General features: G+C 36.2%; 2 protein-coding genes and 2 pseudogenes across 2 annotated transcripts; 2 read left to right on the top strand and 2 right to left on the bottom strand.

The window, feature by feature from the left end:
• Positions 1 to 3,188: 3,188 nt before the first annotated feature.
• On the top strand, positions 3,189 to 4,807 carry LOC107868586 (annotated as a pseudogene).
• A 2,555-nt stretch (positions 4,808 to 7,362) lies between these two features.
• Positions 7,363 to 11,440, bottom strand: LOC124897787 (cytochrome P450 82A3-like). The gene has a single exon (XM_047411194.1). It carries the CDS (start codon positions 10,847 to 10,849, stop codon positions 9,905 to 9,907), a length of 945 nt encoding a protein of 314 aa, XP_047267150.1. The 5' UTR covers positions 10,850 to 11,440; the 3' UTR covers positions 7,363 to 9,904.
• LOC107868589 lies at positions 11,432 to 16,995 on the top strand (annotated as a pseudogene).
• A 47-nt stretch (positions 16,996 to 17,042) lies between these two features.
• On the bottom strand, positions 17,043 to 19,470 carry LOC107868590 (cytochrome P450 82A3-like). Its single transcript, XM_047411717.1, is given in 6 exon segments — positions 17,043 to 17,158; positions 17,161 to 17,468; positions 17,796 to 17,992; positions 18,865 to 18,920; positions 18,923 to 19,327; positions 19,446 to 19,470. Coding segments are annotated over 6 exon segments (1,107 nt in total).
• Positions 19,471 to 27,398: the final 7,928 nt, after the last annotated feature.

The raw sequence follows: 27,398 nt of genomic DNA, 5'->3' as shown, positions 1-27,398 counted from the left end.
AGTCAATTGAGCAAGCTATTTCTGTTGTGTATCCTCAGTTTTCTCTCTACTTCTAGCTTTACGAGAGACATTTGAGGATGAATGTTCCCAAGGAGGAGATAATGTAATACCCTGTAAAGTTTCCATGACGTTTAAGTCTTCTGAGTGTGTTGGAAGAAGTCTTACACCTTGAAAATTCTATTAAACATTCCAACACTAAGAATATTTTTGAGCCCTTAACTTTGGGGATTTATTTGACGACCTTCCCAATATCTGTTTCTCTATTTTCAAGTTGCGTTACGATCGTGAAAGTCCATAGTACATCTCGGGTAAGTTTCGGAGTTTTTGGACGTTGTTTAGGGTGCGTTTGGATTTCAAACCAGTAAGCCCGCGTGATAAGCAGGTGACGCCTGGCTATAGCACCACTATAAACCAAGCGCCGCCTAGCTATAGCACCGCTATAGACCAGGCGCCGCCTGGCCAATCCCGGTGCTCTAGATCAGGCGCCACCTAGGGTACTCTGGTGCTCCAGGCCAGGCGACGCCTGGTGTACTTCGGTGCTCCAATAACTTTTTCAATCTTCTCCGTCTTTTAGCTCAATAATTGGTACTATAGTACTATTTCAAGTTCTGTTTAAGAGGCAAATATATAGAGAATTCAACAACTCCAAAATAAAAATTTATGATCTCTCCAAATTCGCCCATTAAATTCCAAAAATAATTCGTGAATCATAATCCTCAAGTCGAGATCTCCAGGGGACACCTATTATTTTCACAAGTAGAGTTCTGGAATTGCAAGTTCATCGAAATTCATAGATTTGAGGTATGTGGGGTTTGAACAAGAATAATCCTTCCGTTCTTGTGCCCAAAACTTGATTTTTATAATGATTACGTGAATATTTATGTTGGAGTTTATATCAATTCCTATTATTTTGAGTTTATGGAATTATCAATGATTTGAGTATTTGAAGACATGATAATTTATCTTGTTATGATTTGAGTTGATGTATATATATATATTGATTTATATTTACCCTATTGAGGATTGATGTTGTTGAATAATTTTACGTTGAGTATTGAAAATTAAATGATTTTATGAAATATTGAGATATTGAAATTTTTGATATTTATGTTATGAATTAGTTTTCAATATTTTGATATTGATTATTGAAGATTTTGAGATAAATTGAAGTATGAAATTCGGATATGATTTTGATATATTGATATTATATATTTTGGATTCTAAATATATGTGATGAAATTATACGGAGATTTTGATCTCAGGTTATTGACAAGAATTTTATAAATATTTCCAAAGGCAAAAATTGTCATTTTGATATTGAGTTAAGGCAAGAAATTCACATTGATTGATTAATGATAAAAGGGAAGCATATGGGCTCCCGATGCAAAGTATTGAATTATTTAAGGTGGATTGTCTTTTAAGGTTCTGAGCTAAGTTCGGGAGTAGTATTTAGCACCGAGCAGGAAGTGTGCTACTTCCCTAGAACTACGTGCCCCTGTAGGATGTGAGTCTGAGGCTGATATATAGTGATCACTAATGTTTGAATTTATAATTAAGGTCCTACTCCGATGGCAAGGATAGGACAGCTCTCCCCAACGTGGGTCGGACGTTGGACTCCATGTAGCTCACATGATTTATGTCGGTTATAAGAAACTCCCATAGTGTGTGTGTGTGTGTCCCTACTCTATATAAGAGGAATGTATATGTTTTGAAAAGATTGGTTTTGAGAAAGTTATTGTTTACGAAAGATTGAGAAGTTATATTCTAAAGAGAATTGTTTTGAAGCTTGATTATTATAAAGGTTGAAACCAAGAAAGAAGTGAATTGAGAATTTATTGAAATGACTCACGTATTTCATTCTAAGTGTAATATTCTTCGATTTTATTCAAGCTATGTGAGTCATTTATTGCAGCATGCATGATTTATGTAAAGACTTGTAATATATTATTAAATTGCATACACCCCATATGGTCGGTACATTCCATGGTACTGACCCACACCCTCGGGTGTGGGCTACATTTTTCTATAATGTAGGTTCAGGTGCTCAGTCTCAGCAGCGACAGTGACATCCGAGTACCTTGATTCTACATCTCTGCAGCTGGTGAGTCCTCATGGTTCGAGGACTAATTATTCAGATTTTCAGTTTTATTGTGGTTTGTTTATTCATTCTCATTCCAGTTTGAGTCAGTTGGGGATTTGACCCAATGACTCATCAGTTCTGTATTAGTAGACGCTTGTCGGATTGACTGTGGTGTGATGGATTTTGTTATTCAGACAATACTCCCGTATTGTATATATACTTTTATTTGGCATAACACGATAATATTGATGGGTTTGTAATCTATATTAAGTAATGAAGTGAATAGTAGGCTCAAAAGGGTCAGATTGGGGCTACTTGTAACCCTAAGTACCGTGTGACGTCTCGGGTGTAAATTTGGGGCGTTACAAGGGCCTTTGCAAATCGGCCGAAATCCATAGCTTCAGAGATCTTAGCATACAATTACGCCATGTTTGGGATTGCACCTTAAGGACCGTACTGGCGGGAGATGAGGAAAATTGTCACAATTGAGTTCCTTTCAGCTCGGCGAATTGACATGTTTAGCCATGTTCGAGAAATTGAAGTAAAATCGGCTGTTAAAAAGACATATGAATACTGTTTGAAGAATAAGAGTAGTAATTTAAATGATGCTGTGAAGATGGAGATGAAGGAATGGCTTGGGAACTTAATTATGAACACCATGGTGAAGATCCTATTTGGGGTACAATACACAGGTACCTAATTTTCAACTAATGAAAGTAAATTTTTTAATCACCAGCTAGAATAATTTGATGCACGATGGTTAATGACGTGGGGTAAGTACTTGGAGGCTTCAAGTTCAAATTTCAACAGAGAGCAAACACACTAGGTGGATAGAATTATCCAGTACCTATGTTAGTGGAAAGTAACAATATGCATAGAATTAGTGGAATGTAGTAGGTATCTCGTGGAATTAGTAGTAGAGTGAATGCGTAGTTCTAATCATAGGTATAAATGAACTTACAATTTTATTACTTGGATTAAAGTTAGGTATATTTAAAAATCCTTGAAACTTAGTGTCCTCGTATTAAGTTTTGAATTCATATTTTTGAAGAAGTTTGAATTTCAACTTAGATCCGGTTCTGTAACAGATAATGAAGATGAAGAAAGAAGTAAGGCTCACAAAGTAATTAGAAGATTTTTTTAATTATTGGGTGTGCCTGTTGTGGCTGATTTTTTACCTTATCTAAGATGGTTGGATATTGGTGGCCATGAGAAGGTCATGAAAGAGACTGCTAAAGAAATAGATATTATGCTTGAAGATTGGTTAGCAGAGCATAGAAGAAGGAAGAAATTAAGGGTAAATAAAAGTGAGGATGAAGAAGATTTCATGGATGTCATGATGTTCATTTGTGAAGACAAAGATATTCCTGGTCATTTTGATGCTGATACCATTGTCAAAGCTACTTGTATGGTAAGTTACGTTCTTAGTTACCCCTCTTAAAAACACATCTAAATTGCTCTGTTTCTTTACATTAAAATTACATTATGATTTGTTAATAGTGGAGGCAAAAGCACTAGGTAACTTCTGGTAGCATGTCGTCCATGTTTTTGTGGATAGAGTTATAATTTTGCTAATGGAAGATAATAGATACTCGTTTCATTTGTTGAGATATGCACAAACTAACTCGGATAGCTAATATAAGGTCAAAAAAAAAAAAAAAAAAACTCTTATGAAACAAAAATGAGTTTGGTAACTTAAATATTAAAGGCAAATAAAACTACTCATCTGGTAAAATTTATTTACAGTGCTAATGTACATGACTTATAGTCTCTCCCTTACATTTTAGTCATCATCTATAGACTGCACTTTAAATCTTGTGATCTCAAATATGTCTTGTTATCGTTAAATGTTGAGATTAAATAATTACATACTAAATATAGAAAGCAGCATTCATAAATAATTGGGACATAGGGATTATTCTTTTGTCACTCATTATGATCAGATTTTGTGAGATGAACTGCTAAAATCTTTGGTTTTGTATATGTAGGTTATGCTGTCTGCAGGTGTAGACACCACCCTTGTAACTTTAACATGGACTTTATCTTTACTCCTAAACAATGACCAATCACTAAAAAGGGCCCAAGATGAGCTAGATACTCATGTTGGCAAAATCAGACGGGTTCAAGAATCGGACATCAAGAACTTGGTTTATCTTCAGGCTATTGTTAAGGAATCGTTACGTTTATATTCACCCGTACCACTCATGTTACCCCACGAGCCCATTGAGGATTGTGTTGTTAGTGGTTATGACATACCAAAAGGGACTCGCTTATTAGTGAACATATCGAAGTTTCATCGCGATCCAAAAATATGGCCAAATCCTCACGAGTTTAAGCCTTAGAGGTTCTTGACAACTCACAAAATGTCGATATAAGGGGCAATCACTTTGAATTAATTCCATTTGGTAGCGGAAGAAGAATATGCCCTGGAATTTCGTTGGCCCTTCAAGTTGTCAAGTTGTTAGCTGTGTTGCTACAAGAGTTTGAAATTAAGAGACCTTTAGATGAACCAATTGATATGAGTGAGAGCTTTGGATTGACAATGCTTAAAGCCTCTCCGCTCGAAGTTCACCTTACTCCACGCTTGGATTCTAATCTTTACGACTGATGTACAATTTCCTACGTAGATTCCATAACAAGATTCAAGTGTTAATTTGTTTTTGCATTCTCGAATGTTTGCCAATTGCCAACCGATGGATTTTTGGCTTGGGCTATTTAGTAGGAGATATGAACATATTTGGATGAATTTATTGTTAAAATAATGATAAAAAATATTTTATTGAATAATATTAATATCTTGGATTACCATCCAAGGAATTACTCGATAAAACTGAAAGCGAGCACTTAAATAATAAACATTGGAAAATGACATATTTTTGGACTTAAAGAGTTGGTAATAATTTATTCATATCTAATTGTACAAATCTGGGGACAACCTTGGAGCAACGAGAACCTCAAGCAGTGTAGCTTTGAGGTTTGTCATGTTAGAACACGCACAGCAGAAGCAATAGTTCTACGGGATCAATAACTTACATATAATCTAGATAACGTAATCAAAAACGATAATTAAAAAACTTACCTCTTGAAGCTTTCACAAATATCGTTCAATGCCTTGGCCTCCAGATCTACGGTCTTCTACTATATCTTGACTAATTTTTGTTAATCAAATTTGTGTAGGCAAGTATTCTTTTGGATTCAAAGAGAATATGTCAAGGAAAAACCCTTATCTATCTTCTAAGCCTAAACCCCTATATATTCTTATTAAGAGAAAGTCAATAAGAAAAGCAAGACAACCAAAGCTTTTGGCTTTTCACTTATTTACTCTTTCTTTACATAAAAATGGAGTCAAGAGCAAAAGTTTTAGGCTTTCCACTGGTTTACTCTTTCTTTACATAAAGATGGAGCCAAGACAACCAAAGTTTTTACCTTTCCACTTGTTTACTCTTTCTTTGCATAAAAATGGAGCCAAGAGCCAAAGTTTTTGGCTTTCCACTTATTTACTCATTCTTTACATAAAGATGAAGCCAAGAGTTCTTTTACTTATAGAAGACTAGTAAGTAATATTACTTCTTCTAGTAAGTTCTTCTCTTTTTCAAAATTGATTAGTTAGTCAGGTATAGCAAGGACCGCAGATTTATTATGTGAGGCTTCCAATTATGATACTAATTCGCAAATGAATGAATTACCATATCACAATAAATTACAAATTATTTCACTAAAATTTTGTAATTGCACTCCTCGATTTAATTTTGAAATCTACCATTACAACTTATTTAACTCCCCATGTAAGAATTACCGACACCAATCAATTACATTAAATTCTCTGAAAAATTTAATTCATTGATTAATTTAATCCTTTATTTATAATGCTTAACTTATTTCACATGATGGATACAAAATCCACCTGCAGGGTTTTCACGTGAAAACTTATAAGCAGCCATAAAGGGGTGTCTTCTATCTCAAGTTTGAGACATGGTTCTATCAACTAATTAATATTTCACTAAGTGATTTGTCATCATCTAGCCTATTAGAAATATGTTGACTCACAAAAGAGTCTCACCTTTTAATAGATTAAAACGATAAAACAAATCATATAGATCAAAATAATTATATCAAGATTAAGAGTATAAGTACATGTAATGGTCTAGAGAAATCGTTTATTGATATTAAGAATATAAACGAATATCTCTAATTGGTTCGTTCAATACATACGAAATGCACTACCACAAGAAGTCGGAATATTACCACTCCCATAATTAAGATCAAATTATATTTAATCTTGTGCTACAATCATCAAGATGTTTGTCCTTCCTCATCTTTGATTGTGAACATTAATTTATTACTTATAAGAACCGACAATTTTAATCTTCCATGCATGAGTTAAAATACTTCATACACAAAATTGTCTACTATATAAGTAAAGGACACACATGTTAACACAATGATTTATTCAAATAAATATTTTATTAATTTAATAAATAATCTTTACATGGAATGAAAATATAATACTATAACACAAACTACATGATTAATAGTACATCCCAACATGTCATCCCAAAGCTCTCAGTCATGTCAATTAGTTCATCCGATAGCCTTGTAATTTCAAACGCATGCAACACGTTCGCCAAAGTCAAGAGCAACAACACAAGTGTTGAGGAAATTCTAGGACAAATCCTTCTTCCAGCGCCAAATGGAATCAACTCGAAATGATTTCCCCTAACATCAACATCTTTATGAGTCGTCAAGAACATCTCTGGCTTGAATAAATTAGGTATTTGTAGACACCTAATTTCGTTCCTCTCCGATATCATTTTTACCCATTTTACCTTCTCATACCGAGTACTCTCATCCATATTATTATACCCTTCATAAAATAACAAAAAACAATAACCTCTAACTAATTTTATCATATCCTAACCACCCTTTCACATACTCCTACACTCACACCACCCCTACCCTATACCCCTTCACGTATTTCCCTGATGTTTTCCCATAACAGAACCAAAAACAGGGTACTCCCAGTGGACCCATTTGGAAACAACACACAATAGAGGAGGGGACCCCACGGCACCTCACCAATTCCCTTTTTCATATATACACCATAACACAATATACAAAGGAGAAAACAAAAACAATATTCCATTTTTAGGAGGGGCCCACGGGAATATGCCAAAAAGAATACAATTACACACAAATCAGGGGCCCACAGGGATTTTTCCTCACAAGGGAGGCACACAATAGGGAGAAGATGCCATTTTTGTCTTATTGACTAACAAACGAAGCAAACAAATTTGGTCTCCATTCCTCTTGAATATATACATCATCATCATCCATTCAAGTGAGACAACAAAAATAGGACCCAGGGAACCTTCGAGAAAAAAACAAAAGAAAAAGGGACCATTTTATTCTAATTTTGAGGATATACACATAGGCATCATGATAATGGATAGGTGGGTCCCACAGGAAAGCTTCCTATTCAGAATTCCAAAATTAAGGAATATATATATATACACACGCCATATACAAGAAAAAGAAAAAGGCCATTTTCTTCTTCTTCTTCTTAGACAAGGACCCTAATTTTGGAGCTTTTTTTTCTTCAAAAACAGCACATACAACACCAGGCACACACACACACGATCGAGGGAGAGAGGGAGAGATGGTGAGAAAAGAGTGAAAATCGATCAAGGGAGAGAAACGAGCGTTGGTTTGACCGTTTCCGGTGAGTCTCTCGCCGGAGATCCATCAAAATAGAGCTAGAAAGCTCCGGCGATTGCTGTTGCGTCGAAACCCATAGGAAAACAGTCACGCCAACCTTGTTCCAGATCTACGTTGAATAGCCACCTTCATCTACTCCGGCGAGATTTGGTTAACTCTGGTGAGTCGCGATATCGGAAGAAAACAGGGAGGTCGTCTTTGGAATGTTGGGTCAAGGTTCTGCTAGTTCATGGTTCCCAATCTGCGAAGCTCCTTCATTTGATTGAATAAAAGCGGGATTAAGGTCTATTTTTTATCTCGTTTCCTATTCTATTGTTGAATTTTGGTTAATTGTCGTGGATGAATAACTTGTTTGTTTGGTAGATTTGAATCTTTGTTGTGCATTGGTTGATGTTGGATTTGAATGTGAAAACTTGATTTGGTGAATTGCGTATTAAATTGATTAAATTATGTTGAGAATGGATTTAAGGGAATGTTAATCGAAAATTGATAAAAGTGAATATGTTGATATTTTGATTCATTGTTGATGTTAAACGTGATATGCCTTTGAGCGGATAGGCAAACACTAGGCTTGGGTAGGTAAATTTATAATTGATGGATTATTGGAATTTTGAATGTGTTGGTTTATGTTTTCGGATTGAAATGTATTCATTTGGCCGGGGAATGCCCCAAAGATTGATGTATTTATTCACCGGGGAATGTCCGACGTATCATGTTGGCGAAGGCGGATCGTGATCAAGGTCTGAGGCATCGGGTAAAGCACGAGACCGTAGTTAGGATTAGCATAGGTTTTATATTTTTCTCAATTCTCCTATTTTGGACTGTATAATTGGGACTGAACAATATTATTTTGGTTTTGGTTTGTTGTTTGATGTTTGTTTGGGTGTTTTATGTGGTTTATACACTCTTAGTGTCAAATTATGCCGATACATTCCACCGAGAGATCGTGTTCAAACCACGGGATCGAGGGGTTCCTAACACCTTTCCTTCGGTCAACATAATTTCTTAATCGGAATCTCTATTTGCAAGCCAGTTTTAAGAGTCACATTGTTTTGAAAAGGTTTTTCTCAAGGTGACTTAGCACACCAAATTTATGCCAAGTGGTGACTCTGAATAAAAATTATAAATAGTCCCTTTTGAAACGAAAATCTTCATTTGTCACTTTTTAATAAAAACCCTTTCGAAACCTTAAAACAAATTTTTTTTTTAGTTGAAAAAGGGGTGTGACAGTTCCGACCAAATGGTTTGATCGCGTTGAATCTTCCACGAGTACCTTTCGGGATATTATAGCCTCCGGCGCTGCAATCTTCAATGGATTCATGGGGTGCTAAGAGTGGTGTAGGTGGATATAAGCGTAACGATTCTTTAACAATTGCTTGTAAATAGACCAAGTTTTTTATATGTGACTCATTAACTAGCGTATCTTTTCCAACTTGAATGTCTAGTTCTGCTTGGACCTTTTGCATTGTTATTGAGTAGCAAAGAGAGAGTCCATGTTAATGCTACAACTGTGGTGTCAGTCCCTCTTGCTAACATAGCCTTAATTCCAAGATAGGGAAAACAAGAGTAAAATAAAAAGGAATTAAACAAAAAAAGAATCAGTAAATTATATAATAACATCTAAAAATCAGTACATGTATGTAGTTACACAAATTAAAATGAAAAACTAAAAATTTAGATAGTATGTATGTATTTATATGTGTGTGTTAATTTGATAAAGAAATGAATTTTGGACCTAGTTCAATCTCAAATCAAGCTAATAAGGGAAGATTATTCAAGACCATATAAAACGACCAAATTATCCTCCCTAAGTGGAACTCTAGTCAGGCCCATCCTAATTTACTGTTTGTGATACCATCATATTAAAAATTGTCGACGCTCCAGATTCTGACTTTGGTTGTGGGAGGGAGGAGGGGAGGAGGTGTGTGTGAAGAAGTCTCGCATTAGTAGGTAATAATATGCAGAGTCTTTTTATATGGTTTGGACAATCCTCATGTCTAGTTTGAGTTAGGTCAACGATCATTTCTTTAATATTTTTTTTTTTTTTTTACCTGTAGTAACGTACTAGTTTTAATAATCACACACATAAAATCAAAGAGAGAATGTAGACTAAGGTACACCTACGAAGCATGTAGATTTGATAATGGTATCAGCATCTAAACCAGGAAGATCTTCATCCCTGGCACCTTCAAAAAAGGACAACATTATATCCATAAAGTCTTTTTCATCCTCATTTTTCAATTCTCCACAACTTCTCTTTCTTTTGTGCTCCACTAGCCAATTTTCAAGTATACAATCTGTTTCCTTAGCATTCTCCTTCATTTCTTTCTCATATCCTCCTATATCCAACCATCTTAATGATGGTATAAAATCAGCAACAACAAATGTACCTAGTAACTTGAAAAATTTTCTAATTGCTATTCCAGCCCTTTGTCCTTCATCTAAATCATATTCTTTTCCAAAAAGCATTCTTACAATAATGGTCATGATCAAGTTCTCAAACCAGTGTTTCATTTCTATTTTGATGAAATTTGAAGAACTACTCATTTTTTCCTTCGACCACCTTTCGTATGTTGTTGTGATGGACGTTTTCACTTCAAATTCTCGAATGTGTCTAAACATTGGTACACGATGATTGGAGAGTAATTCGAGTACTACTAGCTTTTTCATTTCTCGCCAATATGGGCCAAGCCCAAAAATGGCATAGTTGTAGCCCAAGAACGCTTTAGGCCGGCTCGGCAACGCCTTGTCGTTGATGGTTAAGCAATCTTGGGCTATCTTCCAATCGTTCACCACCAAAACTTGATGGGCTCCAAATTTTACTGTGAAAATTGGCCCATATTTGTCTGCCATAAGCCCAAAGATTTTGTGAGGCAGCCCAGATCCACTGAAAAGGTGGAGATGGCCGATTACACGCCACGATCCAGCAACTTTAGGGGGTGTTCTCCTATTAAAGTTGCTATTTTTGTGATTTAAAATCCCCAAAAGCATGTAAATGAAGTAGAAAAAAATAATAAATGTAGTAACACAAGTAATGGCAAGAGAGAAGTCCATTATCTCGAAATTAGAGGAAGAATGATTACTTAGATGACTAATCAGTTAGGATCAAGGTTGAGTATGTTTTATATAAGATGAAAATATAGCAAGATTGCATAATCACTCCACGTGAATTACATTGATTTTGATATATCAGCTAATCAAATATTTTAGTACTTCAGAAAATTTAAAGCATTGTTGTTACGCTAGTGAGAAAATGGCAGCAAAGACGTGGAAAGTAACGCAGGGAAATTTTCGAGTTAATAACTCAAATGGTCACTCAACTTTAGACTTTTATCCCAGAAAGCCACTCAACTTTGATCTTTATTTCAAAAGTCACTCAACTTTTACGTTTTTACTCAAAAAGTCACTCAAACTATTTAATCATTTTTGTAAATAACATTTGCGTGGAATTATTATTTAAATGCAAAATTCAAAAAAATAAAAAATTGTCTCTTAATGACCTTTTTATCCTTATTCCCATAAATTAATTTCCTTTTCTCATTTTTCTTCTCCTTCTCACATATTGTAATTGATTCAACATTAAATATGTCAAATAAAATATTAAAAGATCAAATTAAATTTAACAATAATCGAAGGATAAAAAATTATTAATATAAACTATATTAATACGATGAAATATAACTAAATGATATGTAATTTAACTCATTTATTACTAAAAGTCATGTGTACGCAATTATTACATACATATAGTGAATCCCTATAACGTAGGTATATTACTTATAATATTTAATTATGGGTATAAAATCCCTAATTCATCATACATATACAGTGTTATGTTTTATCTTTCTGGGATAACCGAAGGATAAAAAATTAAGAAGTGTTTTCTTCAAAAAGGAAAGAATGACCGAAAGACAGCATATTGATATGGAAGCCAGGCCACGAGCACAAACACTGAGATAAAAAGCAGTTTGATGTATACATGTAATAACTTAAAGAAGTGACAATGTGACAGATGTGTATTGCCTCAAGGACTCAAGGTTGAAGGACGGTGATCCTAGCTATTTGTGGAGATAATTTTGACTTTATGTTCCTACGTAATGTTAAGTTTTTAGCGAGTACTATATGTATGGAAATTCGTCCTTTGTTTAATATACATATTTTGTAAACAAAGTGGCTTGAGCACGACGTAACTTAGTCATGGATTTCTCTCTGATTGTCCTTACACTAGCTATATCCTTCCTTGTTTTCGTCTTTCTTCACAAATTATTATTGTCATCTAAAAGGCAGACTAGAAATGTACCAGAAGCTGATGGAGCATGGCCAATTATTATCGGCCATCTCCATCTCCTCAATGGACCTCAAATGCCTCACAAAATCTTCAGTCATATGGCTGATAAATACGGGCCAATTTTCCGATTAAAACTAGGCGTAAATCAAGTAGTAATTGTAAGTGATCCCGAAATAGCAAAAGAATGTTTCACTAAAAATGACAAAGGCCTTTGCAAATCGCCCCAAATCCATAGCTTCAGAGATCTTTGGATACAATTACGCTTCGTTTGGGCTTGGACCTTATGGTCCCTACTGGCGAGAGATAAGGAAAATTGTCACCATTGAAATCTTTTCAGCTCGGCGAATTGAGATGCTTAGCCATGTTAGAAAATTTGAAGTAAATTCAGCTGTTAAAGAGACTTATGAATACTGGTTGAAGAATAATAATGTTGCGAATAAATCCCGCCACCATAATAATATTGTGGTAATAAAGAGTAATAATTATGACAACAGTAATAAGGTTAAACAACCAGAACAATAAGAGTGATAATGACACTAAGATTTTTACGTGGAAATCCAATGAGTGAAAAACCATGGGCCAAGAGGAGCAACTGATATCTCTGTAGTAGGAAATTTTACACCATAGTCACAAGTATAATACTCAAAGTGACTACTACACACTCAAAAGAAATCTCTCTTTTGATTTTTCCACCTCACTACAATATCGCTCACACTTTCTATTTTTTCTCACAGACTAAATTCTCTGTGATGCCTCTCACTCTATTTTTCTTTCTCTCTTTGGTGGTGTGTTTTCCAAATGAGCTCAAGAGCTCCTTTTATAGGCAAAAACCTGCCCACAAAACTCCATGAAAGGGCATGACTTGTTGGGTTCGAAATCAAGAGGGCGTCATGCGAAAGCTTTTAGTTGCAGACTATGAGACGATAAATCGGACGACAAAGAAAACTAATATTAAAAATATATTATTAAATATGGTTTGGCCAATTGGCCTACATCTAAAACTAATATAAAAAAAAAAAATTATTGAGAGAAAATCTCCCCCTAAACAAACACTCTTTAAACGACTACATTGTGGATGCTATTGTATTATGGTATGAGAAGGGGGATCTTCTATTTATAGATGTCCAAAACCTTTTCTCCAAGAAAGAGGTTAGCCAAATATGAAAAAGTTTTATATTTTCCTTTAGGAAAAGTAAAAGTAATATGGTATTACTTTTATTTTCCTTCTAAAAAAATAAAACAAGGAAAATAAAACTCAACTATGGTAAGAAAATCAGGGCAAAAACCCTAACAAAGTTTCCCTTTTTGGCTTGATTTTCTTCATTTGATCCATCTTCTCTTCATATCACGTGCATGAACTTCGTTCTTGATATAATCTTCATAACTGTTGTTTGCCATGGTTAAAAATTGGTTTAAAAGTAATATTTTATTTTTATTTTTAAAGATGCAGCAGCAGGAGTGTTGAAAATATGGTTGAAACTTGTTCTCCACATGAAGTTCGACAAAAATCTTCATTATCATCCAAATTGTTGCAGCTTGATTTTGAAATCGCTTTGAACGTGTTTAATCTCGTCTCACCACACCATTGAGACATTGAACCGTAAGCTCCGATACCACTTGTTGGGTTTGAAATTGAGAAGGTGTCATGCGGAAGCTTAAAGTTTGCAAACCATGGAGATGATAAATCAGATGTCAAAGAAAAATATACTAAAAAGACATATTATTAATATAATTCAGTCAAATGACCTACATATGAAAAATTAATAATGAAAAACTTAAGACCTATTGGGAGAAATCTCCCTCTAAACAAAGACTCTTTTAAGGACTACATTGTGGATGCTATTGTGTTGTGGTATGAGAAGGGGGGTTTTCTACTTATAGATGTTCAAAACCTTTCCTCCAAGAAAGAGGTTAGCCAAATATGGAAAAGTTTTATATTTTTTTCTTTCAGGAAAAGTAAAAGTAATTATGGTATTACTTTTATTTTGTTCTAAGAAAAATAAAACCCAAATATGGTAAGAAAATCAGGGCAAAAACCCTAACAAATCTCCCCTTTTTGGCTTTATTTTCTTCACTTGATCCGTCTTCTCTTCATGTCACGTGCATGAACTTAGTTCTTGATATAATCTTCATAATTGCTGTTTGCCATGGTTAAAAATTGGTTTAAAAGTAATATTTTATTTTTATTTTTAAAGATACAGCAGCAGGAGTGTTGAAAATATGGTTGAAACTTGTTCTCCACATGAAGTTCGACAAAAATCTTCATTATCATCCAAATTATTGCAGCTTGATTTTGAAACCGCTTTGAACCTGTTTAATCTCGTCTCACCACACCATTGGGACATTGAACCGTAAGCTCTGATACCACTTGTTGGGTTCGAAATCGAGAGGGCGTCATGCGGAAGCTTAAAGTTTGCAAACTATGGAGATGATAAATCAGATGACAAAGAAAAATATACTAAAAAGACATATTATTAATATAATTCGGTCAAATGACCTACATATGAAAAATTAATAATGAAAAACTTAAGACCTATTGGGAGAAATCTCCCTCTAAACAAAGACTCTTTTAAGGACTACATTGTGGATGCTATTGTGTTGTGGTATGAGAAGGGATCTTCTATTTATAGATGTCCAAAACCTTTCCTCCAAGAAAGAGTTTAGCCAAATATGGAAAAGTTTTATATTTTCCTTCAGGAAAAGTAAAAGTAATTATGGTATTACTTTTATTTTGTTCTAAGAAAAATAAAACCCAAATATGGTAAGAAAATCAGGGCAAAAACCCTAACATGACCTTCCTAACTAAGAAATGCCAAAATTGCCAAAGGCCATATTGCCAAAGGTCAATTTGCCAAAGGCCAATTTTACCACTCTAATGTTAGCCTTTGCAACCAATTAAGAGAAAGCTGTAAAACATGGGATGGATTCTACAAATCTCCCCCTCTAGTCCCATGCACCTGAAGGATGTATCCTCATTCTTCTCAGAGAGAGGTCATGCTGACAAGTTCTTTGCAAAACTCGAACTTGTCTCGTGATACCACCTTGGTCAGCATATCCGAAGGATTCTCACTTGTAGAGATTTTCATGATCAGCATAGATTTTTCCTCTATTTTTCTCGAATTCAGTGATATCTCACATCGATATACTTCGTTCTTGCGTGATACATGATGTTTCTGCTTAAGTCTATTACACTTTGACTGTCACAATAGACAACATACTCCTTCTGATGCAATCCAAGTTCTTAAAGAAACCTTTTTAGCCATACCATCTCCTTGCTAGCTTCAGTAGCTGCAATATATCTGCTTCAGTTGTAGAGAGTGCGACACACTTCTGCAACTTCAACTGCCATGATATAGCTCCCCCTGAAAATGCAAACAAATATCCTGTAGTGGATTTTCTGTTGTCAAGGTCACCTGCCACATCAGCATCTGTATAGCCCTTCAAGATTGGATCAGTTCCTCCAAAACACAAACAATCAACCGAGGTTCCTCTTAGGTATCTCAGTATCCACTTGACTGTTTCCCATGTTTTTTTCTAGGATTTTCAAGGAACCTGCTAACAACACCAACTGGATGAGAAATATCCGGTCTGGTACATACCATAGCATACAACAAACTCCCGACTGCTGAAGAATAAGGAACAATTAGCCATATTTCCCTTCTCTTCCTTTGCCTGTAGGACATATTTTCTTACTTAACTTCAGATGACCAGCAAGAGGTATGCTAACAGCTTTGGCACTCTTCATGTTGAAGCGTTCGAGTACACGTTTAATGTACTTTTCTTGAGATAGCCAAATTTTATCATTCTAATTTTATATTTTCTTTTTTTTCATATTATTGATTTTCTTACTTCATAAGTATATATTCTTGTTTTAATTATTATTAGAATTTATTCAATTTAAATGTCAACTAGAAAAAATGATTTTTGATCCAAAAAAGCTCTAAAATTTTCATATTTAAATTTTTTTTAGGGTCACTTTGTAGAGTTTGAATTCAAGCCCCTCATCTTGTTGAGTCCGGCGTAAGTGTACATGACTTATAGTCCCTCTCATTCACTTTAGCCGTCCTTCATTTGACTGGACACCATGTTTAAAAATAAAAGTCATATTTTGTGAAATGAACTGGTGAATTTTTTGATTTTGTATATGTAGATTACGCTGGCGGGAGGTACACATACCACCATTGTAACTCTAACATGGACTTTATCTTTACTCCTAAACAACTACCAATCACTAAAAAGGGCCCAAGATGAACTAGATACTCATGTTGGCAAGAACGGACGGGTCCAAGAATCGGACATCAAGAACTTGATTTATCTTCAGGCTATTGCTAAGGAATCATTACGTTTATATTCACCAGGACCAATCTTGTTACCCCACGAGTCCATTGAGGATTGTGTTGTTAGTGGTTATGATATACCAAAAGGGACTCGCTTATTAGTAAACATATGGAAGTTTCAACGTGACCCTAAAATCTGGTCAAATCTACACGACTTTAAGCCAGAGAGGTTCTTGACAACTAACAAAGATGTCGAGGGGCAATCACTTTGAGATAATTCCATTTGGTAGCGGAAGAAGAATGTGCCCCGAGGTTTCTTTGGACCTTGTGCACTATGTGTTAGCTGTGTTGCTACAAGGGTTTGAAATTAAAAGGCCGTCAGATGAACCAATTGAAATGAGTGAGAGCTTTGGATTGACAATTCTTAAAGCTTCTCCACTCGAAGTTCACCTTACTCCACGCTTGGATCTAATCTTTACGAATGAAATGCTGATATCATTCAGTAAAATATGGTTATTATTATTATGCAATAATATTTTGTTTTATGCATGAAATTTTTATTTTTACATATAGAAAGTGTGAAAGTAATATATAACAGATCTTTGTATCATCATTTTCTGCTCCGTTTAAATTGAAAAGGATTATGTTGTGCCAATTTGTCCGTCGAATTCTACAACAAGATTCAAGTGTTAATTTGGCATTCTAGAAATGTTGACTTTGGAACAATGAGAACCTCGAGTGGTGTAGCTTTAAGGTTAGTCATCCCAAAACTCTCAGTCATGTCATTTGGTTCATAATGATTTTAAATGCATGTAGCACGTTAGCCAAAGTCAAGTGCAACAACACTAGTGCTGAGGAAATCCCAGGGCAAATCCTTCTTCCAGCGCCAAATGGAATCAATTCAAAATGATTTCCCTTTATATCTACTTCTTTATAAGTTGTCAAGAACCTCTCTGGCTTGTACAAATGGGGTTCTGACCAAACGATCGGACCCCGTTGAATCTTCCACAAGTTGAATAGTACTCGAGTACCTTTCAGGATATTGTAGCCACCAACAACACATTCTTCAATGGATTCATGGGCTGCTAAGAGTGGTGTAGGTGGATATGGTTAGAGTTGTGACCCAAATTTTGTTGATCCGCTTCTAAAAGTTTAACGGTGCGACCCATGTTTGTGATTTCAATGGGGTCTGTGGTGATAGTGTATGAACCTTTATTTTTTTGGGTCTACGACTTATTTGTACGCACGTATTATATGAGTCTCAAATACACAAAATTGAGACTATTGTCTCCAACATTGTACTCTCTCTCCATTATAGTGAAACCTCCTCTGCCTTTGCCCATGGTTTTTCTCGCAAGGGTTTCCATGTAAATCTGTGTTCTTGTTTTTCCTTTTGATTGTGGTTTGCTTATTCTGTCCGATTTCTAACAGATATAAACGTAACGATTCTTTAACAATGGCTTGAAGATTGATCAAGTTCTTTATATGTGACTCGTTAACTAGTGTATTTTTTCCAACCTGAATGTCTAATTCTTCTTGGGCCTTTTGCATTACATGAGGGTTATTGAGTAACAAGCTGAGAGTCCACGGTAATGCTACAACTGTGCTGTCAGTCCCTCCTGCTAACATAGCCTAAATAACAATATAGGGGAAACAAACGAAAAAAGAAAAAGGAATTAATAAATTCTATAAATATAACTTGCATGTAGTAGGATATAAAAATGTTCGGTATCTTATTTTTCTTTTTAGTTTATTAGAGAAAAAATGACCCCTCTTCAATTTGGAAATGATCTAACTTCAAACTTAGTAAGGAAACTTCAAAAGTTAGTTTATGAGAAAAAATTTAAAATTAAAGAAAGAGATCGAGTACTCGCCATACCACTGATATGAAACTACAGCCAGCAAATTTCAATTTATTGTTTATGATGCCCCCAGTCCCCACAGCCAGCAAATTTCAATTTATTGTTTATGATGCCCCCAGTCCCCACATTAGAAATTGCCTATACTTCAGATGTCTAACTCTGGGCATGTGTGTGTGTTTTTGGAGGGGCGCGCGGGGGGTCTGTGGTTCGTGTGTGAAGAAGTCTTGCATTAGTAGCTAATACTCCCTCCATCTCAAATTATCCGTCCCAAATTTCCTAATTTGATTTCTCATTTTATTTGTTTTTTTTTTTTTTTCATTTTTTACCTTTTGCATTAATTATTTTTTTTTCAAATTAAAATGTAAACATAATTTAATAACGGTACTATAGTAACTAGCCATGTTATTAATTATTTTTCTTAATCAATGTGTCATCTCAATTTGGGATGGGTAATTTGGAACGGAGGGAGTAATATGTATTGTCTTCTTTATATAATTTGAACATCTTCATGTTTGAGCTAGTTTTTGAGATTGATTAACCTAGGCTAACGTCCCTTACTTGAATAGATTTTTCATTTTACCTGTAATAATTGAAAAACTTTTATAATCACACAAAGCATGCATGCTGACTAAATATACTTACCAAGCATGTTGATTTGATAATGGTATCAGCATCAAAACCAGGAAGATCTTCCTCCCTAGCACCTTCAAAAAGGGGCAACTTCTCTTCTTCTTGTGCTCCACTAGCCAATTTTCAAGAATATAATCTGTTTCCTTGGCATTCTCTTTCATTTCCTTCTCACACTTTTCGTATGTTGTTGTGATGGACGTTTTCACTTCAAATTCTCGAATGTGTCTAAACATTGGTACACGATGATTGGAGAGTAATTCGAGTACTACTAGCTTTTTCATTTCTCGCCAATATGGGCCAAGCCCAAAAATGGCATAGTTGTAGCCCAAGAGCTCAACCGCCGACGCCTTAGGCCGGCTCGCCAAGGCCTTGTCGTTGGTGGTTAAGCAATCTTGGGCTATCTTCCGATCGTTCACCACCAATACTTGATGGGCTCCAAATTTTACTGTGAAGATCGTGAGGCAGCCCAGATCCACTGAAAAGGTGGAGATGGCCAATTACACGCCACGATCCAGCAACTTTGCTATTTTTGTTATTTAAAATCCAAAAAAACATGTAAATGAAGTAGAGAAAAACAATAAATGTAGTAACACAAGTAATGGAAAGAGAGAAGTCCATTATTTCGAAATTAGAGGAAGAATGATTAATTAGATGACTAATCAGTTACGATCAAGGGCGAGATTGTTTCATATAAGATGGAAATGTAGCAAGATTACATAATCATTCCACGTGAATTACATTAATTTTGATATATCAAATAATCAATTATTTTAGTATTTAAGAAAATTTAAAGCATTGTTGTTACGCTAGTGAGAAAATGGCAGCAAAGACGTGGAAAGTAACTTAGGAAATTTTCGTGAAAGGTATAAGTAAAGTTGGGATAATAAATTAGAACTATTAATAAAAATTAGTTCTTTATCACTTCTTTAATTAAAAAAAAAAAAAAAAAAGATTGCCTCTAGAGATGTCGATGTTTAATCAAATAAAGGAGTATTCAAGGGGTACTGCAGAACATGTGCGGGCTGCATCTAATGAAAAAATAAAATTCAATGAGATTTAGTTCATCTGACTTTAATTACCACGACGTTTTCTTTAATAAAAATAAATAAATCAAAGCACCTATTTATTAATAATCAAAACATGTGTTACAAAAGTGGGACCCAAAATAAAAAAATATACGTGAGGTTTAAGAAAATAACCAAAAATTTTAATCTAGTAGTCTTAATAAAAGATATGTAAAATGTATCAAAACATTTTTTAATGTTATGTCATTAAACATGTCATATTTGAAAGTAGTTACTAAAAAGTTGCCAAAAAAAAATGATTTTTCTTTTTTTAAAACGGACTAAAAATGAAAAAATTGAAAAGGAACGAGTATATCTTTTTTCAAATCTGGCCAACTACATGTCCGCTGCCTACTAGAGCAAATTTCATGGGGTGGTCATCCAACTTTGTGTTGATTACCCGAAAGTCACTAGTCTTTATTTTATTTCACAAAAATTATTTAACTTTGCCTCATCTTTCACAAAAGTTACTTTGACAGAATTTAATTAAAAAACTACATAAAATGTGAGATAAAATAAAAAAAAAAGGCTACTAGAGTGGGCCAGTTCATGAGAATGAACTTGCCAAGTTCTCTGGCACCAAGGTAGAGGAGGATCCACAGGAGTTTATGGATGAGATAGAGAAGATCTTCAAGGTGATGCATGTAGACGAGGTGGAAGGGGTAGAATTATTAGCTTATCAGCTTAAAGATGTTGCAAATCAATGGTATAACAAGTGGGAGGATACGAAGGGTGAGAGTGCTGAGCCCACAGTTTGGGGCGAGTTCATGGAAGCCTTTCCTGATCGGTTTTTTCCTCTAGAGTTAAGAGAAGCCAAAGTTGAGGAGTTTATGAATCTAAAGCAGGGAAAGACACTCTGCTTTCTTGATCGGTACACTCTGAAGTTTAACTAACTAGACCGTTATGACCCAGAGATGACTGGTAACATGAAAGCCCGAATGAGGAAATTAACATCCGGCCTTACAGATAACTTAGTGCTTGAATGTCAGGGAGCAATGCTGAACAGGGACATGGACTTCGCCAAACTGTCAGTCTATATGCAGCAAGTTGAGGAGAAGAAAAAGAAAATTATTGAATCTAGGGAGAAGGACAGGTAGGCCAAGAAGACCAGAACAGCAGATAGTCAGCCGCAGAATGGTAACTTGGGTAACAAATAGCAGAAGAGAAAGAACTGGGGTAATGTGTAGTCTGCAGCCAGTGCTTTGGTGCCCAGACCTCCTGCTGATCAGCGACCCCAGAATTTTTAGTCTAGTCAGGGGCCTAGAGTGCAGGGTGTGCAGTCTCAATGAAGTGTAGCTTAGACCTCTTGGTCATATCCGTGCTGTGGGAGATGTGGGAGGAATCATCCAGGAGATGCTAGTTCGGCGCCATGGTGTATTATTTGTGTTGCTAGCCAGGCCATATTCAGAGGGATTGTCCGACAGCAAGGGGTAATGTTGGAGGATCTAAGTCACATGCTAATTCTTCTACACCACCATTGCCTCAGAAGGGCACCATTTCAGCTGTCGAAAATGGCCGCAACCGATTGTATGCTTGACCAACCGCCAGGAGGCAAAGGCCTCACCAGATGTAGTTACCGGTACGTTGCAAATCTTTTCTCATGATGTATATGTGTTACTAGATCTTGGGTCTACCTTATCTGATGTGACCCCTTTATGTGGCTGTTGGTTTTGGGTTTGAGCCCGATGTGATTACTGAGCCTTTCTCTGTTTCCACCCCGGTGGGAGATTCTGTTGTGGCTAAGAGGGTGTACAGATATTGTGTGGTGTCTGTTTATAGTCGGGATACTGTAGCTGACCTCATAGAGCTAGAGATGGTTGACTTTGATCCTATCTTAGGGATGGACTAGCTCCATTTGTGCTATGCCACATTAAATTGTAGGACCCGAAGAGTCACTTTTTCTTTTTTGAGTAAGCCAGTGATAGAATGGAAGGATCATTCTTTAGCACCTAGAGGGCACTTTATATCTTACCTTAGAGCCCGTAGACTCATTTCCAGGGGCTGTTTGTATCATCTTATTCGGGTTAAAGATTCAAACACTGAAAGTCCTTCCTTTTTGTCTGTCCCTGTAGTCAATGAGTTTTCAAAAGTCTTTCCTGATGAACTCCCAGGAATACCACCTGATAGGGAGATAGATTTTGGTATTGATTTGTTGCCAGATACTTGTCCTATTTCTATTCTGCCATATAGAATGGCTCTTGTAGAGCTAAAAGAATTGAAAGAACAGCTAGCATATCTTCTAGACAAAGGTTTAAACCGTCCTAGTGTTTCCTCTTGGGGTGCGCTTGTACTTTTTATATGAAAGAAAGATGGTTCCTTGCGTGTGTGCATAGATTACCATCAACTAAATCAGGTCACCGTTAAAAATAAATACCCCCTTCCATGAATTAATGATCTATTTGACCAACTTCAGGGTGCTAAATATTTTTCAAAGATAGATCTTCATTTGGGATACCATCAGTTGAAGGTCAGAGAGTCAGATATTCCCAAAACAGCTTTCTGAACCAGATACGGTCATATAGTATTCATTGATGATATTCTGATTTACTCGAAAAGTGAGGAGGATCATGCCAATCACCTCCGAATCATCCTTCGGACTTTCAAAGACCATAAGTGTATGCTCCAAGTGGAATTATGGTTAAATGTTATTGCTTTCTTGGGGCATTTCATGTTTAGTGATGGGATTAAGATGGATCCCTAAAAGGTTAAGGCAGTAAGAAAATGGTCCAGACCCACGACTCCAATCGACATTCGGAGCTTCTTGGGTTTGGCAGGGTATTACAAAAGTTTTGTAGAGAATTTTTCTTCCATAGCTGCTCTACTTACTAGTTGATTTAGAAAAAGGTGAAGTTTGTGTGGTCAGACTCTTATGAGAATAGTTTTGAGAAGTTGAAAGACCTGTTCTGACTCTTTTGGAAGGTACAGAGGGTTTTATTGTGTATTGTGATACATCTCGTATGGGACTTGGTTGTGTAATTATGCAGCACGGTAAAGTGGTAGCTTATGCATCCAGATAGTTGAAGGTGCATGAGCAAAATTAGCCCACTCATGACTTGGAGTTAGCAGTTGTGGTGTTTGCGCTTAAGATCTGGCACATTATCTTTATAGGGAACATGTTGATATACTTACTGACCACAAGAATTTATAGTATGTTTTCTCGCAGAAAGAATTGAACCTCAGGAAGAGACATTGGTTAGAGCTTTTGAAGGATTATGACATGAGTTTGCACTATCATCCGGGTAAGGCGAATGTGGTAGCCGACCCCCTCAGCAGGTTAACCATGGGCTGTCTTTCTCATGTTAAAACAGGAAAGAGTGAGATGGTAAAGGATATTCACCGACTTGTGAATCTAGGGGTGCGACTTCTAGATTCCGAGGATGGAGGAGTAGTTGTTCATGAGAAAGCTAAATCTTCCCTATGTGCAGTAGTTAAAGAGAAGCAGGTTGAAGATCTTATCCTAATGCAGATCATGAAAGATATGGGTCAACAGAAGGTGATGTCTTTTGAAATTGGTGGTGATGGGATTCTGAGATATCAGGGTAGATTATGTGTGCCAGATGTAGATGGTTTGCAGAAAAGAATCCTTGACGAAGCTCATACTTTGAGGTATGTTGTTCATCCAGGCTCTACTAAGATGTATCATGATCTAAAAGCTACATATTGGTGGAATAATATGAAGCATGATGTGGCTAACTTTGTTTCCAAGTGTTTGAACTATCAACAAGTTAAAGTAGAATATATGAGGCCAGGTGGTACTTCCCAAGAGATAGCTTTGCCTTTGTGGAAGTGGGAGATGATCAATATGGACTTCATTACGGGACTTTTAAGATCCCGAAACTAGTATGATTCTAGCTGGGTGATTATTGACCGGCTGACCAAGTCAGCTCACTTTCTGCCTGTTAGGACTAACTATTCGGGAGATGATCATGCCAAGTTGTACATTGAAAAGATAGTACGCTTGCATGGGGCACCTGTATCTATCGTATCTGACCGAGGTACGCAATTTTCTTCACATTTTTGGAGGCCTTTCAGAGGGGGTTAGGTACCCAAGTGAACCTAAGTACTGCATTTCACCCTCAGACGGATGGGCAAGCCGAGCGCACCATTCAGACCCTTAAGGATATATTGAGAGCCTGTGTTCTTGATTTCAAGGAAAGTTGGGTGGATCACTTGCCACTAATAGAATTTGCATATAATAATAGCTACCATGCCAGTATTAAGATGGCTCCTTTTGAGGCATTGTATGGAAGAAGATGTAGGTCGCCAATAGGGTAGTATGAAGTTGCTGAGACACGGTTGTTTGGGCCTGATCTTGTTTATCGGGCGATGGAGGATGTGAAAGTCATTAGAGAATGACTTAAGACAGCTTAGAGTTGTCAGAAGTCCTACGCTGATATTAGGATAAGAGATTTAGCGTTTGAGGTTGGTCATTGAGTTTTTCTCAAAGTTTCTCCCATAAGGGAGTCATGTGTTTTGAGAAGAAAGGTAAGCTGAGTCCTCGCTACATAGGGATGTATCAGATTTTGAGAAGGATAGGTGGAGTTTCTTATGAGTTAGAGTTGCCTGCAGGTTTGGGGTCTGTTCATCGGGTATTTCACATATCCATGTTGAATAAATGTTTTGGACACCACTCTTTAGTGTTGCCGGTGAAGGAGATCAATAAGACAAACTCATTGTCTTATGAAGAAGAGCCTGTAGCAATTTTGGATTGCCGAGTTCAAAAGTTGAGAAGCAAAGAGATAGCCTCAGTTAAAGTGTGGTGGAGAAATCATAAAGTTGAAAAAGCAACTTGGGAATCAGAAGATGACATGAGAAATAGATACCCAAACTTATTTGATCTGGTGAATGGTGAGATAGAAGGTACAATGTTTGCCTTATTCTTTTATGCCCTTAGTATGCTTGAAATCGTGCTTATCTGTGTTTCGTGTCATCATTCGGGGATGAATGATCCCAAGTGGGGATAATGTAACACCTCGTAAAAAAGTTGTATATGTATTGGCTTCTAGTAACATCCTTAATGAGCTAAAGACTAGAAAATTTTTCTAAGTGTCAAAGAGACTTAGTCTCATTTTTGAATTTTAATCTTCGACGATTTTATTTTTGACCTTCTCAACCTCCGTTTCTTGATTTTTTTGTTGATACAGGATGAGGCAACTCAAGAGTACATCTCGGGTGAGTTTCAAAATTTTTAGATGAGCTTAAGGGTAAATTTGGGTTGACGAACTAGTGAGCCAGGGCGATTAGCCCGCGGCGCCTCACTGATCGCCTCACCTGGGAAGGGGCAAGGTGATAGGTAAGGTAGCGCCCTGGCTATCGCAGTGCTCAACCTAGGGCGGCGCCTTGGAGATCGCCCTTGGCCATTTTTCAGTTTTCTCTGAGATTTTAAGGGTATATTAGGTGTTCTTAATTCCCCAATCATCTTCAACACGGGATTTAATCCCAAATACACCAAAATAAATTCACTTATATGAAATTCTCTCAAGAACACTCCCAAGGGTTTCAAACTTAAAACCCTAATAACTCAAGATTCAACCGTGGGTTTTCAAAATTGATTGAAGAAATGGAATCCCCAGATCGTAGGCTTCAAGAATCATCCATTAATTTCCTAAATCGAGGTACGTGGGGTTTATCGTAAAAACTACATGGGCTTGAAACCATTAGAGCATGATTTTAAGATTTTTATGCATGATTTTCAAAGGAGTTTTGGAATCTATGTTTAAATTTCGTATTTTGAATGTTTCAATATTACTATTATTTTGACCTTGTGGTCCTATCCCCTAACTTAATTTACATGTATACATATATATATGGAATTTGAGATTTAAGATTGTTTGAGAGCATAAATTATGAACTCCCTCACGTGTATTGAATTAAAGATTATGGTTTTATGATTTGAAAGATGTTTTTGCAATATCATAGCATTTGAACATGATTTGAAATTTGTTGAGAGAGTGTTTCTTGATATAAATATGTTCTTGTATTTAAGAGAAAGAATTGCATGTGAATTGAGAACTTTGACATGACTACCTTGTACTATTGAAATGCTTGACAAAGAGAGCTCCTTGCATGTGTTTACATGAGGTTTGAGAAAGAGTTTCTTTGAATTGATTTATTGAAATGGTGGTCCCAAAATTTGTGTTTTGAAAACAGAGATTTATGATAAGCTAATAATGGCTTAGAGATGTGACTTGCAAGTCAATGGTATGATGATACTATATGTATTTATGCCATAACAGAGTTAGAGTCTTCCGAGTATGTTTTCAGAGAATATGTGTTTTTGAAAGAATTGAAAATGGGCTTAAAGAGGGTTAGGTGGTTACTCGAAGAAAGCTTGAGTTCAAGTAACTCTTATCCTAAACCCGTATTTTAAAATATGAGTCTATTATTATTATACGCTGGCGACGGTCCTGTGGCGTAGTAGAGACAGAAACTCCGATCCTTGCGGCACACTTGGGTTGGGGGCTTGGCTGCGGAGTTAATGGCAGATTTCATATAGCCCGTGGTGTAGACACGTGATTTCGTCCTCTTAAAGTTCAATTTTATTCACTTTTACCCATGTTATGTTATCCTACCGTGTACCCTCACCCGTGTGATAATCCCTCCACAAAATGACAAAAATAACAATCCCCTAACTAATTTTGTATTATCCTAGCAACCTACCCAAACAAAAATAGACACCTAACCCTTATCCCTCCAATTAAAAAACAACACCTACCTACCCTATCCTAACAAACTCTACCCCACCACACCACTACCCTACCCTACCCCCTACCCTTTTGTTTTTTACACGTTTTTTTTTGGAACCCAGGGAAGGGACACGGGACCTCCATTTTTTTTATATATCTTCACATACATATTCCATTTTAAAAGAGGGGGGCAGTATTCCATTCTCTTCTTCTTTCTTCTACACGATTCACAGCTTCTCTTCACCAGATCTGGGATATTCTCATACACAATTCTATACACACCCAGATTAACGGACACACAAAAGCTATATTGGCACACACACGAGGGAAGGGGAGAGATCAAGAAAGAGAGGAGAATAGGGAAAGATCGAGAAAGAGAGTGATTCAAATGGAGAATAGAGGAAGATCAAGAGAGAGAGATAAAGTGACAAAGAGAAAGAGAACCAGAGAGGGAAAACAATAGAGAAAACACAGCCTTGGTCCATCTTCTTCGGCGAAATTTCGCCGGAACAATATCGTCACCAGCGATCGGAACCAATAAAAATTGACCAAACTCGATCGCTGTTTGTCGATTCTGACATTAACTCACCGAAAATCACTACAACTCAGATCCTAAATGGAAAATTCTCGTTCACTCCGACCAAAGCCACCTCCATTTCCGAAAAAGTACACCAAAAAAAAATAAGTAAATAAACCCGTAACATACGATATCAGTGCGGGTCTTTCGTTTTTTAGAAATTTCGATTTTGGATGAAAAAGAGTGAAGCCTATTCGTGTTGGTTTATTCGTCGTTGAA

This window comes from Capsicum annuum, chromosome 4 (genome assembly GCF_002878395.1).
Source record: "Capsicum annuum cultivar UCD-10X-F1 chromosome 4, UCD10Xv1.1, whole genome shotgun sequence".
Lineage (NCBI taxonomy): Eukaryota > Viridiplantae > Streptophyta > Magnoliopsida > Solanales > Solanaceae > Capsicum > Capsicum annuum.
The sequence above is the reverse complement of the archived record's forward strand: the minus strand, read 5'-3'. Positions and strand labels throughout refer to the sequence as shown.